The sequence below is a fragment of the Neovison vison genome, chromosome 4, assembly GCF_020171115.1.
Source record: "Neovison vison isolate M4711 chromosome 4, ASM_NN_V1, whole genome shotgun sequence".
Classification (NCBI taxonomy): Eukaryota; Metazoa; Chordata; class Mammalia; order Carnivora; family Mustelidae; genus Neogale; species Neogale vison.
Window position 1 is genome coordinate 143,597,794 of NC_058094.1, and position 14,379 is coordinate 143,612,172.

Genomic DNA, 14,379 nt, shown 5'->3' on the forward strand with positions numbered 1-14,379 from the left:
CCACTTAGAAGTAAGTTACCTTGGCTGTTCTTTGCTGAAAATTAATACCCTGTCTATAGTTTCAAAGTAATCTTCATGAGCAAATGGTGCCCACAGTCCAAATCAGTAAACTTTTTTATTTAAGAAAGGGATAATAAAATGTGCAACTTGCTATTACAAGCAATAATTTCTACAAATGAGTTTCTTCAATTAAGTATGGAACCAACCCACCTTGGTGATTTACCTACAATCAGTTTTTTATTACATACACTGGGCACATTAATCACTATAAGATTCATGTGATATTTAGTTACTTTCAATGACAATGTGGAAATAAAAGACTTTCAAATTTTTTTTACTAAAAGACAACTCTTAGTAATTTCTTAATCTGTTAATTACATTATCAACAGAACGTCGCATTAATTCTCTAGTAGCCTTATGTTTTTAAAACCTTACCAAACTTCTTTGCATCTACTTTTCCCCTTAACTGTTCTGTATTCTGAGAGAAGGCTTTTATATGGTTGTTTTATTTATAACAGCATCTCTTTATTTGGCTGGTTAGCCGCACAAAGATTAAATCAGATTCAAGTGCCCATTTTTGATCTATAGCACATTACTACCAAGATTCCAAACAGGGATCTTTACAAAGACTCTACAGTTAATAAGATGAAATTATATTTTAAACTCCTACTTTTAACTGGTCGGGGAAATTTCATCACTTAATCCCTCAACAGTTAAAGAAAATATGATTTCAAGTATCCTAGTCAAAATGTTATCACTTAAAAAAAAAGTACCATCACTTGTTAAAATTCTTTTTTTTTTTTTAAAGATTTTATTTATTTATTTGACAGAGAGAGATTACAAGTAGGCAGAGAGGCAGGCAGAGAGAGAGAGGAGGAAGCAGGCTCCCTGCTGAGCAGAGAGCCCGATGCGGGACTCGATCCCAGGACCCTGAGATCATGACCTGAGCCGAAGGCAGCGGCTTAACCCACTGAGCCACCCAGGCGCCCCACTTGTTAAAATTCTAATACTGGAGAATCTTATATCATCCCTCTTGCTTTTACATTCTGTCTAATGTAGTCTATCACCATCAAAACACAGTCACTCAGGTAATGTATACAGTAAATTTCAATCTCTCTCTAGTTGCTATTTTAATGCTGCTAGTTTCCTAATGCCTTTTATTATTTCCCAGCTTCCTGAAATAGGTACTAACTAACACAGCTACTTTAAAGAACTACAGCATTCAACTCACTGAAATCACACCAATTGTGGAAGGTTTTTTATACATAGGAAACAGTTTGTTCAATTCTAGAGCCCTTTACATCTTTTCCTACAACGAAGAGGCCATAAAATATTTCTAGCTTTAGTTCTGTCTCTCCTAAACAACTGAAATAAAATTAGCTAAGATATGAACATTCAACAATCATATATAATATATGCTATTTATAGGCTATATAATAGGCTTCAGAGTTAACAAAGAGACCAATACGATTCATGATTCAATACTTACTACATGCCAGGGCCTGTGGTAATAATAAAACAGATGTTTATATACATGAAGCTTGTATTTCAGTAAAAAGATAAGGAAAAAATAATGAAAGAAAACAAGACTTTTTCAGAGATTTTTCAGGCACTATTTAGGTAGTGTACAGAGGAAAGGCCTCACTGAAAAGTTGTATTTGAGCCCAGCGAAGACTATGCTAAGAGGAAAAAAAAAAATGTTCAAGGCAGCTGGAACATCAAGTACAAAGGTCCAAAGGCAGGACCAAGGTTAGAATGTTCAAAAGAACAAGGAAAATAATACCAACATGGGAGTAACAGTAGGTTAAGGGAAGAATATAGAGCAGAGATTAGAAAAGTAGGGCCTACAGTACCAAAAGATAGGATTTTAAGTGAAACAAAAAAAATCACCGGAAGGTTTTCAAGTGGGAGAAATTTTTTTTTTTAAAGATTTTATTTATTTATTTATTTGACAGAGAGAGATCACAAGTAGGCAGAGAGGCAGGCAGAGAGAGAGAGAGAGAGAGATGAGGAAGCAGGCTCCCTGCTGAGCAGAGAGCCCGATGCGGGACTCGATCCCAGGACCCTGAGATCATGACCTGAGCCGAAGGCAGCGGCTTAACCCACTGAGCCACCCAGGCGCCCTCAAGTGGGAGAAATTTAAGATTTGTTTAATGCTTCAGAATTACATTATCTTCTACAGAAACAATGAATTGTGGAAAGCAAAAGAGAAATGGAAATTACTGTAGTGTCCAAACAAGAGATGACTAGGACAATGGTAGAAATGGAGAGAAGTATACTGATTCAAAGTGTATTTTGGAGGAAGACACAGGATTAATCAATTAATCAATGAATCAGACATGGTGGGTAAGGGAAAAGGAATAACCCAGAAGAATGCCTTAGGGTTTTGGCTTAAGCAACTAGATAGAGGCGGAGTCATTTAAAGAAAAAGATGAACCTGGAGCAGAGTTAGATCTGAGGGAAGAAAATCAAGCAAAAAATGGGAAAGAACAGCCAGCTAAGTGTGGCATCCAAAAAGCCAACAGGGTTAAATTGTTCTAGTAGGAGGAAACAGTTATTTATATCAAATGCTGATAAAGCTATATAAATTATGGAAGACTACCAATTATTCTGACAACCTGGGTATTTATAACAGTGTTGTGTAGCCTGATGCTGAGTGTGAACTCTTTCAAGGAGTTTACTATAAAGAGAACAGAAAAATGGAATAGGAAATAAAAAGGCGTAGCACTCTTAAGGTATTTATATGAGATGGGAATGATCTAAATAGAAAGAAACTGAAGATGCAGGAAATGTGGGACAGCAGGTGAGAGTGAAGTGTAAACATCCTGAAAAAGATGAGGGGGAATGAGATCCAGACAGCAAGTAGAAGAACAAAATTTGACATTTTATAAGAAAAGCAAAATTTGACGGGACACCTAGGTGGCTCAGTTGGTTGGGCAGCTGCCTTCGGCTCAGGTCATGATCCCGGCGTCCTGGGATCGAGTCCCACATCGGGCTCCTTGCTCCGCGGAGAGCCTGCTTCTCCCTCTGACTCTGCCTGCCACTCTGTCTGCCTGTGCTCGCTCTCTCTCTCTCTCTCTGACAAATAAATAAATAAAATCTTTAAAAAAAAAAAAAAAGGGAAAGCAAAATTTGAGTATAGACAGACTTCAGATGTGGAGCCGTGTTCCTACACCTGAAACATGACTGATACAGTATAAGCTCTTAATAAATATTTATTAATAAACAGGAAGTTCCTATATTAAAATAGAGTCATACCAAAGAACTAATAGTACCTGCTTAAGCCAAAGAAATCAGAAAGAATGATACTCTTTACTTGAAAGAGTACCCAAGATTCAATTTCTCTAAACAAGGAGACAACAAACTAGGATCCCTAAGCCAAAGCCAGCCCAATGCCTGGTTTTGTAAATAAAGTTTTACTAGAACCCAGTTATGCCCATTCCTTTATACATACTGCCTAGCTTTCCAGTGACAATACAACACAACTGAGTAGTTTCAACAGAAACTATACTGTTCCAAATCTTACATATTTACTCTTTGGCCTTTTAAAGAAATAGTCTGTTGACTCCAACGCTAAATTTAATTTTAAATTCCAAAATAAGGTGGGAAGTGAAAAAGGATTCACTACCACACACACTACGGAGACACACATCTACTTTATAGTCATGAGACACCTAAGAGACCTAGTAATGCAGGGGGCTCTATGGGTGGAGTTCATGAGACAGAATTAGGCTAAGGATGATTTGAAGTCATGAGCATGTAGGAAATGGTGAAAGCTACAGAAGTGGATGAAACCTCCAGGACAAGGTACATGGTTAGGTTAAGTTCAAGACTCCTAGAAAGCGTAAACATTTCACAAACGGAAAAGAAAACTTTAAAAAAAAAAAAGATTAAGGCACAAAAAGAAAACTAGATGAAAGCAGTTCATGGTTTCTCATAATGTTAAACATAGAATTAACTATGACCTAGCAATTCCACTCCCAAGTATACATCCCCCCCACATAACTGAAATCAAAGACTCAGATACTTTATGCCAATATTCATAGCAGCATTATGCACAACAGCCAAAAGAGGGAAACATCCTAGTTTCCATCAACAGATGATGGGATAAACAAAATGCAGTACATCTATATAATGGAATATTATTCAACCATAAAAAAGAGGGTAATTCTGATACCTGCTACAACATGAACTATGAAAACATTATGCTAAGTAGCCAGACACAAAAAAGATAAATATTTTATGATTCTATTTATATAAGGTATCTAGAAGAGACACAGAGAGAGCAAGAGAAAGGAGTAAAATAGAGGTGCCAAGCACTTGGGCCTGGAGAGGACAAAGAGGTCTGTTTACGTAATAAATGCAAAGTTTCTGGGGATGATCAAAAAGTTTGGGAACAGATGTGAGACTGACTGCACAGCACTGTGAATTACTTAATGCCACTGAATTCTATACTTAAAAGTAATCAATTTTATATTAGCTATATTTTTCTACAATAAAAAGACCCAAACTACAAAAAGGTAGTTTCACTAAAAACGAAAGTACTAAGAGTCACAGTATCAAATCCTGAGAGAGCAAGGAACAAGTCTGAAAACTATGCATTTGCCTCAATGTGACAGTAGCACAGCCAAAGTCAAAGCCAAATTGTACACAGCAAGTGGAAGATCAGTGCAAGAATTCAAACATATGACCAGGCCTACAACTGAGACAGTGCCCATGGAATTATTAAAGTAAGAGGCACAAATAATACTGACAGAGGGTCAAGATTTAATCTGAATTAGCCACTCCCAGGACCTACTTGGGGTGATGTTCGGGGCCTGGAGAGAAGGTGAAATACTGCTGCTAAGACTTGGTAAGTAGAGGAGGTAGAACAAAGATGTGGTAGGCCTGGTTTGCATCTGGCCCCAAGAGACTGTTGGGGAACAGTTTCTTTTCCCTCAGACTGCAAGGAGGTTTGTTCTAGGCTGGGCCTGCTGGGAGTTGATCTGTTCCGGCTCAGTCCAGATTGGTACAGTGAAATGGGCAGTTTTCCGACCCCAGGAAGTATCGAAGCTAGGAATGGTAGATCAGTTGCTGAGTCCTACTTGGTATGGGACAGAGTGCAAAGGGACAGGAACTGTTCAGGGAAGAATCTCTGGGGCTCCAAAGTGATGTTCAGACACTGTCCCAGAAAGTATTCTGTAGATCACATGGTCTACCCTCCAGCTTTACCCACCAGGAGATGACCAGCTTTACCCACCAGGAGATGACTGTCGCTAGCTTCAAAAACTCTATAGTTTCAGGATGCCTGGGTGGCTCAGTGGGTAAGCCTCTGCCTTCGGCTCAGGTCATGATCCCAGTGTCCTGGGATCAAGTCCCATATCAGGCTCCTAGCTCGGCAGGAAGCCTGCTTCTCCCTCTCCCACTCCCTCTGCTTGTATTCCCCCTCTCACTGTATCTCTCTCTGTGTCAAATAAATAAATAAAATCTTAAAAACAAAACAAAACACTCTCAATTCAAGCACTAACTCTACCACTAAGTCACTATGTACCCTTGGGACATGTCACATAACCACTCTGGGTCTTAGTTTCCACATCTGTAAAATGAACTCTTAATTCCAAGTAATGTGGCTTTAAAACAGCCAAAAAAATACCAAAGCCTGGATCTCTGAATGTGCTCTAGAAAGTTTCCCATTAAACAGCACTGTCCCAAGTATGCCTGTGAAATAGGCATACTGTTTATGTGCTGTTTATGTCTGTGGACATAATGAGGTAAACAGCTCTACCTCATTTTTATAATACAAAATGGTAGTTTGTGTCACTTTATAGAGTTACACAAAGCCTGAGTTCTGGTAATCCTGAATCTATGCCATTTTAATTTTCATTATATCAAACTCCACAAATACGGAAAATATTTTTGGTCATTAAAATTAAAATTATTCCTTTAGGTAGTATTTCCATTTATAAAAATGAAAACAGGCTATTTCCAGATGTGCTAACTGAAGTTCTAAATTACTGTCAAAAACTTAGAAGGCAGAACTACTATTATTTTGTTTGCAGTAATCTTCCTGATGATGCTGCTCCATTTTTCTGGAACCACTTTGTAAATTAAAAATCTTAGACGAAAATATTCTTATTCTTCAAAAAGGCATCATAAATAACCACCCAAGGCACATTATGCATTCTTGGTGCAGGCATTTAACTATATTAGGTAAAGTGAACTTACGATCTAAAAAGAGAAAAGGACGAATCACTAAGTGAGGCATTTAGAGAAAAAGAACAGGTTAGAATGACTGAATAGGGTCGCCTGGAAGGCTCAGTCGGTTAAGCAACTGCTTTTGGCTGGGGTCATGATCTCAGGGTCCTGGGATCAAGCGCCACTCAAGGGGATGCCTGCTTCTCTTTCTCCCTCCATCGCCCCACCCCCCAACCCCCGCTCATGCATATACACTCGCTCTCTCAAATAAACAAATAAAATCTTTTTTAAAAAGTGACTGACGGGCACCTGGGTGACTCAGTCAGTTAAACATCCACCTTCAGCTCGTCATGATCCCAAGACCTTGGGATCTAGTCCCATATCAGGCTCCCTGCTCATCCCTGCTCAGTGGGGAGTCTGCCTCTCTCTCTCTCTCTCTGCTCCTTCCCCCACCCCCATGTTTTCTCTCTCACTCAAATAAAAAAAGATCGTAAAAAAACAAAACAAAACAAAAAACAGTGACTGAAAGGCACCTGGGTGGCTCAGTCAGTTAAGTATCTACCTTCGGCTCAGTTCATGATCCCAGAGTTCTGGGATCCAGCCCTGCATCGGGCTCCTTGATCAGCGGGGATCCTGCTTCTCCCTTTCTCTCTGCCATTCCCCTCCTTCTTCTGACTCTGTCAAATAAATAAATAAAATCTCAAACAAAAAAAGGGGGTGTTTGAATAAATAAGCTGTGATTCCTCAAAAATTGGGAGTTTTATGATTTTCTTCTTTCTCAACAAAAATTTAATTTCTTCCTTGTATAAACCTTCAAAATATAGTTTGATTTTAATAGTTTATATATCAGTGTTATAGGTAAAACCTCCAATTTTCTTTTTAATGTTAAAATATTCAATAACACATACCTGGGTGTCAGTAATGGCATATGGACAGAATGACTCCCTAACCACTACAGTAACATATATAAAAGATCTCCGTGAGTTCTCAATATGCTCCTTCAGATCTGTAATCAAAGCTTGTCCATTTCTTTTATCCTTGCGATAACTTATTATTTTTTAAAGCTATCACACGAAAATCACACACATTATAATAGCACACCAAGAAATATTTTAAAATGAAGAGGTCTGGTTTGACAACTGCCCTCAGTTTATTTCATGTGGCATCTTACTTCATTTAACTCATCTGTTAGTAAAACCTAGCTCTCCTGACCAAGTGGTCAAGCAACCCTAGGTTCAAACCTAACTTTACTTTTTATTAATTATGTGGCCTTACAGAAATCTGTTCATCTCCTTTAGCTGCCTTTTTTTTTTTTTTTTTTTTTTTTTGCAAAGTGGGAATAATACTTGGCTTTTTGCCAGGATACATGTGTTATAGACAGCTGCATGAATGTTCTGAGCTTTGTATTAATTATCACAAGTGAAAAAAAACTAGAAGAAAAATTGTGTATGATTAAGTATGATTCAGCATCATTCTAAGGACAGTTCTAAACAATGCAAGTACAGTGCTGTAAAACAGGCTTTTAAATGTTAGAACAAAACCACATTTAAGTGAAACCACTTCCAAATTAGGATAAGCAAATCAACACTTACTTTAAGAGCAAAGGAAAGTATTAGTTTCCTGATAGTGGATTATGTGTAAAGAAATCAGAGGTGAAAATGCTAAGCATCAGTGAAAATGAACCAGTAAAATGCTACTAAAAACATTTCATTAGACACAAAACACTTTAGCATCTTCAATTACACAAATTCAGACTAAAAGCACCCAAACATTTCAACCAGTAATGAACTCTGTCAGCAGGTGGCTCTAGTGCATTGAAATAACTTGGTATCACATGCTATAACAAATACAAGTAAAAATGTATGGAACCTCATAAATTTCAAGTCAAAAGGAGTCACATTAATACCTCAATCCAAGCTCTCTTTTTCAAAGTAAGATAACCAGAGTCTACAACAATTAGGTGTCATGTTTAAGGTCTCACTAGTAGGACAGTGGCTGAACAAAACTGAAAATCTAGGTATTTCCTTTCCGTACTTAGTTAAGAACTGAGTATTTACTGTGTTGCCAGGTATAGGAAAATGAGCCCTCCTCCAAAATAATTCATCTCTAACCTACAAATCACATTTAGTAATCTGTCTACCTCATCTTAAAGTACCCATAATTATATAAGAGCTCATTTTAATGATTTCTAATGGTACCAAAATAGTAATAGTAATAGTAATATTAAAAGGAATACAATGTTGGCAATCTTATTCCCAGCTGCTGATGAGAAAAGTAGCTTGGCTTTTCTTTTTTTTTAAAGGCTAGGAAAGAAGAAATTTAACATCCCCATTCACACATCTACCCACTTTCCAGCCCCAGGACTTCCCACCTTTTTGTTTGTTTATTTAACCAATTTAGGAATTCAGATAGTTGGAAGACAAGAGGTAGAAGAGGTAAAAAGAAATAGAGGACGTAAGCTCTCTCCATTAGGATAAAAAACACACAATTCTAAGAAACAGCTGAATTCTGGCTCATCTTTCCTGTCTAATGATAATGGAGTCTAGGTTTTCTTTTACTTCCCTTATCCTTGAGCAAGGACCTGAGAATACCTTTGTTATTATTGCAGTTATTTATTACCCTGAATTTACTACTGCTAGAAATGAAGCTACTATATACATGAACCACATGTCAAAACAATTATTACATAAATATTCTTTGTAATATTAGTAAAGGAGCTATATTACAGAAAAGGCCTAAAATGAACACAGTGAGTTCTGCCTTTGCCGCTTTTCTGCTCTGTGACTTGTTTCCTCACCTATAAATTAAGAATGACAATATCTACCTCATAGCTCTATCTTTATCTTTCTCATTCAGAGAGAGAGATTCTTAGATCTCACTTTTAAAACTTTCGTTAACTAGCCTACAGCCTAGGCTTCACTATGTCCTTTCCTGATGTTCCACTTTGTTGTCTAGTCTCGAGTTTCTTTATCCAATACAGTAGCCACTAGACATATAGTGAACACTTGAAATGTGGCTAGTTTGAATTAAGAGGTGCTGAAGGTATAAAATACATACCAGATCTTAAATATTTAATTTAGTGTGGAGAAAAAGACATGAAATTTCTCATTCACATCTTTATACTGATTTTATGTTAAAATGATAATACTCTGGACATACTCCATTAAATAAAATACATAACTAATTTCAACTTTTTATAAACCTTTTTATAATATGGACAGTAGGAAAAATTTTTTTTTAGAAAATTTTAAAGTATACATGACTCTGTGTACTTCTTATTGCACAGCTCTGATCTAGATTTCTGACTTCCAACTGCTTCTACTTTCCTTAAGAGTAAGGGTAAAATTTATACTTCACCTTTGTAACCTGAGCCTCTTAGAAAACACTTTCCACACAGCTGATGCTTTAAGCGATGATCCAAAATGTGCTTTCTTTTGGATTACTAGTCTCACCCTATGAAATTATGTTAGAAGAAATCCACTTCTAGTATTAACCTTAATCAAAAAAACTTTACAGATGGCACTTCCTGATAATAAAGGCAATCTCCTATAATCAAGTTTTAAAAAACTGCATTTACACTTAGCTCAATTTTTCCCTTTAAATATATTATTATCTTTCCACATTTTTTATTGTACTCAGGATCATGCGAGACAGTAGTGAGGAAATCAGTGAGTCATTATATTTACCTGTATGTTGTGAAGGGTACTTTTCTTTTTTTTTTTTTTTAAAGATTTTATTTATTTATTTGACAGAGAGAAATCACAAGTAGGCAGAGAGGCAGGCAGAGAGAGAGAGAGGGAAGCAGGCTCCCTGCTGAGCAGAGAGCCCGATGCGGGGCTCGATCCCAGGACTCTGAGATCGTGACCTGAGCCGAAGGCAGCGGCTTAACCCACTGAGCCACCCAGGCACCCCGAAGGGTACTTTTCAAATCTAAGAACACAATGCAGGTAAAAACTCGCTGCTAAGATCTAAAGAGTTAACAAGCAATTTTTAAGGTATCTTAAGAGTCTCCCCATTTGGCTCCAAATCCAATTCTATTCATCAAGATCTAGGTATTGATTTTTATCAATGCTATGTATAGTAAAAAGTAATTTTTGAATAAAACACCTTCAATTACATTTGACTGTGGAATGTTTATAACTCCTTTAAAAAAATACTTAGGCTAGGGGTGGATGGAGGGCTCAGTCGTTAAGCATCTGCCTTTGGCTCAGGTTATGATCCCAGAGCCCTGCATCCATACTTCTCATGTTGGGCTCCCTGTTCTGCAGGAAGACTGCTTCTCCCTCTCCCACTCCCCCTGCTTGTGTTCCTTCTCTCACTGTCTCCCTCACTGTCAAATAAAATAAAATCAAATATTTTAATAAATAAATAAATAAATAAATAAACACTTAGGCTAATGAAACAAAAAGTTTTAAATTTTATTCTTATTATTAAAGCGGATATACCTGAACAATAGTCTATCAATCTTCACTGGTCAGTTACTCATAAAATATTTTAAAGTTACTCTTTTTTAGTGCAAACATTTAGGTAGAGAGCCAAATCTTGGCAAGTAACAGGGAACAGAAAGAAGTAAAATACAAGATCCCTAACTTTGAAGGAAAGGCAAAAAAAAAACTAAGGTTTTTCAAAACTTAGTGATGAGAAGAGCAAAAAAAAATGTAAAAAAGAAGAAGCTGGACCTGGTAAGACTAATGAGTTTTATTTGAGACAATAATTCAACAGCAAATGTTACCAAGTATGGAAATAATAGACTAGAGCTTAGCAAACCCATTCTTCAGAGATCCTAAACTAGACATTCAACTTCAAATTTCCTGTCTATAAAATGCTACAGATAAACTAGATAAACAAGTAATTCAATAAATTCTCTTTTATAGCCTTAGAAGCTAGTGTAAATATGGTCTAGTATATAACAGACTCAATAAACAATCAGTGAGTATCTCCTAAATTTTAAAATAGTTTATTAGTGGTAGACTGTATTTTAGCAGTACAATCTTTTTTCTTTATTTTTATTTAATTTTTCAGTGTTCCAGAATTCATTGTTTATGCACCACACCCAGTGCTCCATGCAGTACATGCCCTCCACAACACCCACACCAGGCTCACCCAACCTCCCACCCCCACCCCCGACAAAACCCTCAGTTAGTTCCTCAGAATCCATAGTCTCTCATGGGTCGTACAATCTTTTTTAAAAATACTTATGTATAATTATTATTATCTAGCCACACGAATACAATAAAATGTAATTCTCTTAAAAACATTTGAGTTTCAAATTATGCAGCTTCACAGGAAGGTAAAGAAATAGAGAGGGAAGTTCCATGCACCGCTCCCCCCGCATCCTCCATCTTACACAACTTTTCTGTATTTGAAATAAAAAGAAAGCATTGCATTAATTACATCAAAATTTCTTATAAAAACAACTCTAAAAGCTTCATTTCTGTGGGAAGCAAGGAAAATATTATTTAAGGCTCTTTTTAAGCTTCCAGGTTTTATATTAAAGCTTGAAAATTAAACCACAAAAATTCTGATAGCTGTCCCATAATAAACATTGGCACTAGCTATACTTTCTGTGCCCACTGAGTAGGGGAAGCTATGCCCAAGCAACATACACCTGTATGTGGAATAGAAAAAAAAATAATTTTCTAAAATAGAAAGACAGTCATTCTGTAATTCCTTACAAATTGATCATTTTCCCATAATAAAAATGGCCATATTTGTACCCAAAAAGATTTGGCTCCATAATATAAATCATACTTATTGAGTATTCTAATAAATATATTTAATTTAAAAAACAGGAAGCTGTTCCCTACACTGCCCTCTTTCACTATATTACTCATTCCCTTTTAACTGTATAATGCCTTCCACTCTGTGAATTATTTTCAAGTGCAAATACTAGACATGCCAACAAAGCACAGATGCATCTCATACTGTATACTAGACAAATTCCTACCCTGCATATAAATTTCAGAAATTACACCTTATAGTAATTGCTTAAAAGACTATTTTTTTAAAGGAAAGAACTTTAGAGGTGATTCTATTTAGTAAGCAAAGAATCTTTACCAATAAATGCCTGGAAGTATTATCAGATATGGATTTGCATCTACCAGATACTTCACATTAAGAAAAACCAGTACTTTAGACTCAGAACCCTTTGTTTCCCAAGCACTGCTTCTAGGATCTTTCCTTCCAACAATATCCCTATCTGGGCAGAATAATGGCAAAGCAACTGTCACAGAGTGCCCCATTAGGAATCTATTATTTTATGACAAAAATAATTTATACATAGTGTAAAAAACATAATGGCTTTTAAAACTGTATTACAACAATCATACAGTTACACAGACTGTATAATATATTACTGAAACAATAGAGAGCATCTCTGGGGTTTTCCCAATGGCACAAACAGAAGTGGTGAAACACTTCAGACCACATGAAATGACAGCAAAAGGAAAATAAATAGCATTTTTATCCTCTTATGTATCAGTTTTAGAGACCCTAAAATAAATAAATTTCCTTTTTCAAACTTAAATTCTATTAAGATCAGCTTTCTGGTCAGAGTCCCATTAGACATAATGTATCTATTCACTGAAACAAAGAACAAACATACGCATCTTTCTATCCATCAAACACTGCTACTTGAATCCCTTGCAGTTTCCAAAAACAATCAATTAATCCTCACAGCCAATGTAACCTAGTATTAAAGTGGCTGGTCATTCAAAAACAAAATATAATGAAATCTATATGCACAACTGCCTAGACCAAATAGTCTGGAGTCAGGGTAAGAACCCTTCACTGAATCCATCAGAAACGGCTCTCATAAAAGCAAAGGTTATCAAAATAATCATACAGCAGAAAATAATCCCTTTCTCTTACTTAAAAATGGTTTGAATTTTTTTTAACTCAACTTAAAAAAAAAGCAAATTCCACATTTAAACAGATCCTACAATATTTTCAAATATTCAAATTTTTTTTTCAAATATTCAAATTTAAAACCAAATTACTTTTCCAATATAAACAGGACAAATCTTACAATATAAAAAAACAATAGTAATCTTGAACCCACGACCCTGAGATCGAGTTGAATGCCAAAATGAAGTGAGCCACCCAGGCACCCACTATATCTTGATTCTTTTTTTTTTTTTTTTTTTTAAAGATTTTTATTTATTTATTTGACAGAGAGAAATCACAAGTAGACGGAGAGGCAGGCAGAGAGAGAGAGGGAAGCAGGCTTCCTGCTGAACAGAGAGCCCGATGCGGGCCTCGATCCCAGGACCCTGAGATCATGACCTGAGCCGAAGGCAGCGGCTTAACCCACTGAGCCACCCAGGCGCCCTATATCTTGATTCTTGAGGTTGACAGTTAGCAGACAGAAGAGACAAAAGAATTAGAAAAGATACAGCATTTGGCTGAAGAATTGGTTTTAAAAAGTAACTTAGTTAAAGGAATTTTAACCTTCTGATATTTTGTTTTCAACAAGAATCTAAAATGAGAAAAAATATAAATGCAAATCAACCACTGCTTGGTTGTGCTAAAATAACTGTGTAAAATATTTTGCCTTTCCTATCCAAAATACTTTTAATTTAAATACTTACTCTGAGCCTGCAGCCATTTCCAAGTATGATGTTTCTGCTGTATCAACCCCCAAAGGGATCACTATGCTCATGACGTTCGCCTCTGGTAAATTCGATTACTATGGAGTCCTATGCATTGGTATCCAAAACACTGGGGCATGCCAGCCACAGTGCTCATTGCAAACATCTAAGTGCATCCACAAACCCTGTTTAAAAAAAGAAGGGGAACAAAAAGTTAAAAATCACCTTCATATTCCTAACACAGTCATACTATTAAAACAGTTAAGTAAAAAACATGAAGAAAGCATTCTTCATTAAAATATCCATAGATACTGGAATTTGCTCAGGGAGACTGAAGGAAGTTTCTAAATCAAAATCTCCCTTTGGGAATAAATTTAAAATACCAAAAGAAAGATTAATTAAGGTGTACTGCTTAGTGAAGAACCAACAAATATTACTCATTTTGAAAGACAAAATGGAATTTCTTACAGCACTAGGATCCAAAACAAGTCTTCCGGCTCAGAAAGTGATCTAAACTAACAAATACTGAGAACTTACTATGGACTGAGTATCATACTAAGCTTTTAGATGGATGATCTATTTAATCCTTACAGCTGGAGATAGGGATCTTTTACCA

The 14,379-nt window shown here is 36.3% G+C and overlaps 1 protein-coding gene across 3 annotated transcripts in view; it reads right to left on the minus strand.

The window, feature by feature from the left end:
• The window catches only part of KMT2E (lysine methyltransferase 2E (inactive)), a 98,235-nt gene that overhangs the window by 59,410 nt on the left and 24,446 nt on the right, over positions 1-14,379 (minus strand). For all 3 annotated transcript variants that reach the window (XM_044245842.1, XM_044245843.1, XM_044245841.1), the window contains one exon: positions 13,764-13,948. In XM_044245842.1, the coding sequence (XP_044101777.1) occupies positions 13,764-13,834 (71 nt within the window). In that variant the 5' untranslated portion in view covers positions 13,835-13,948. The remainder of the gene's footprint in view (positions 1-13,763; positions 13,949-14,379) is intronic.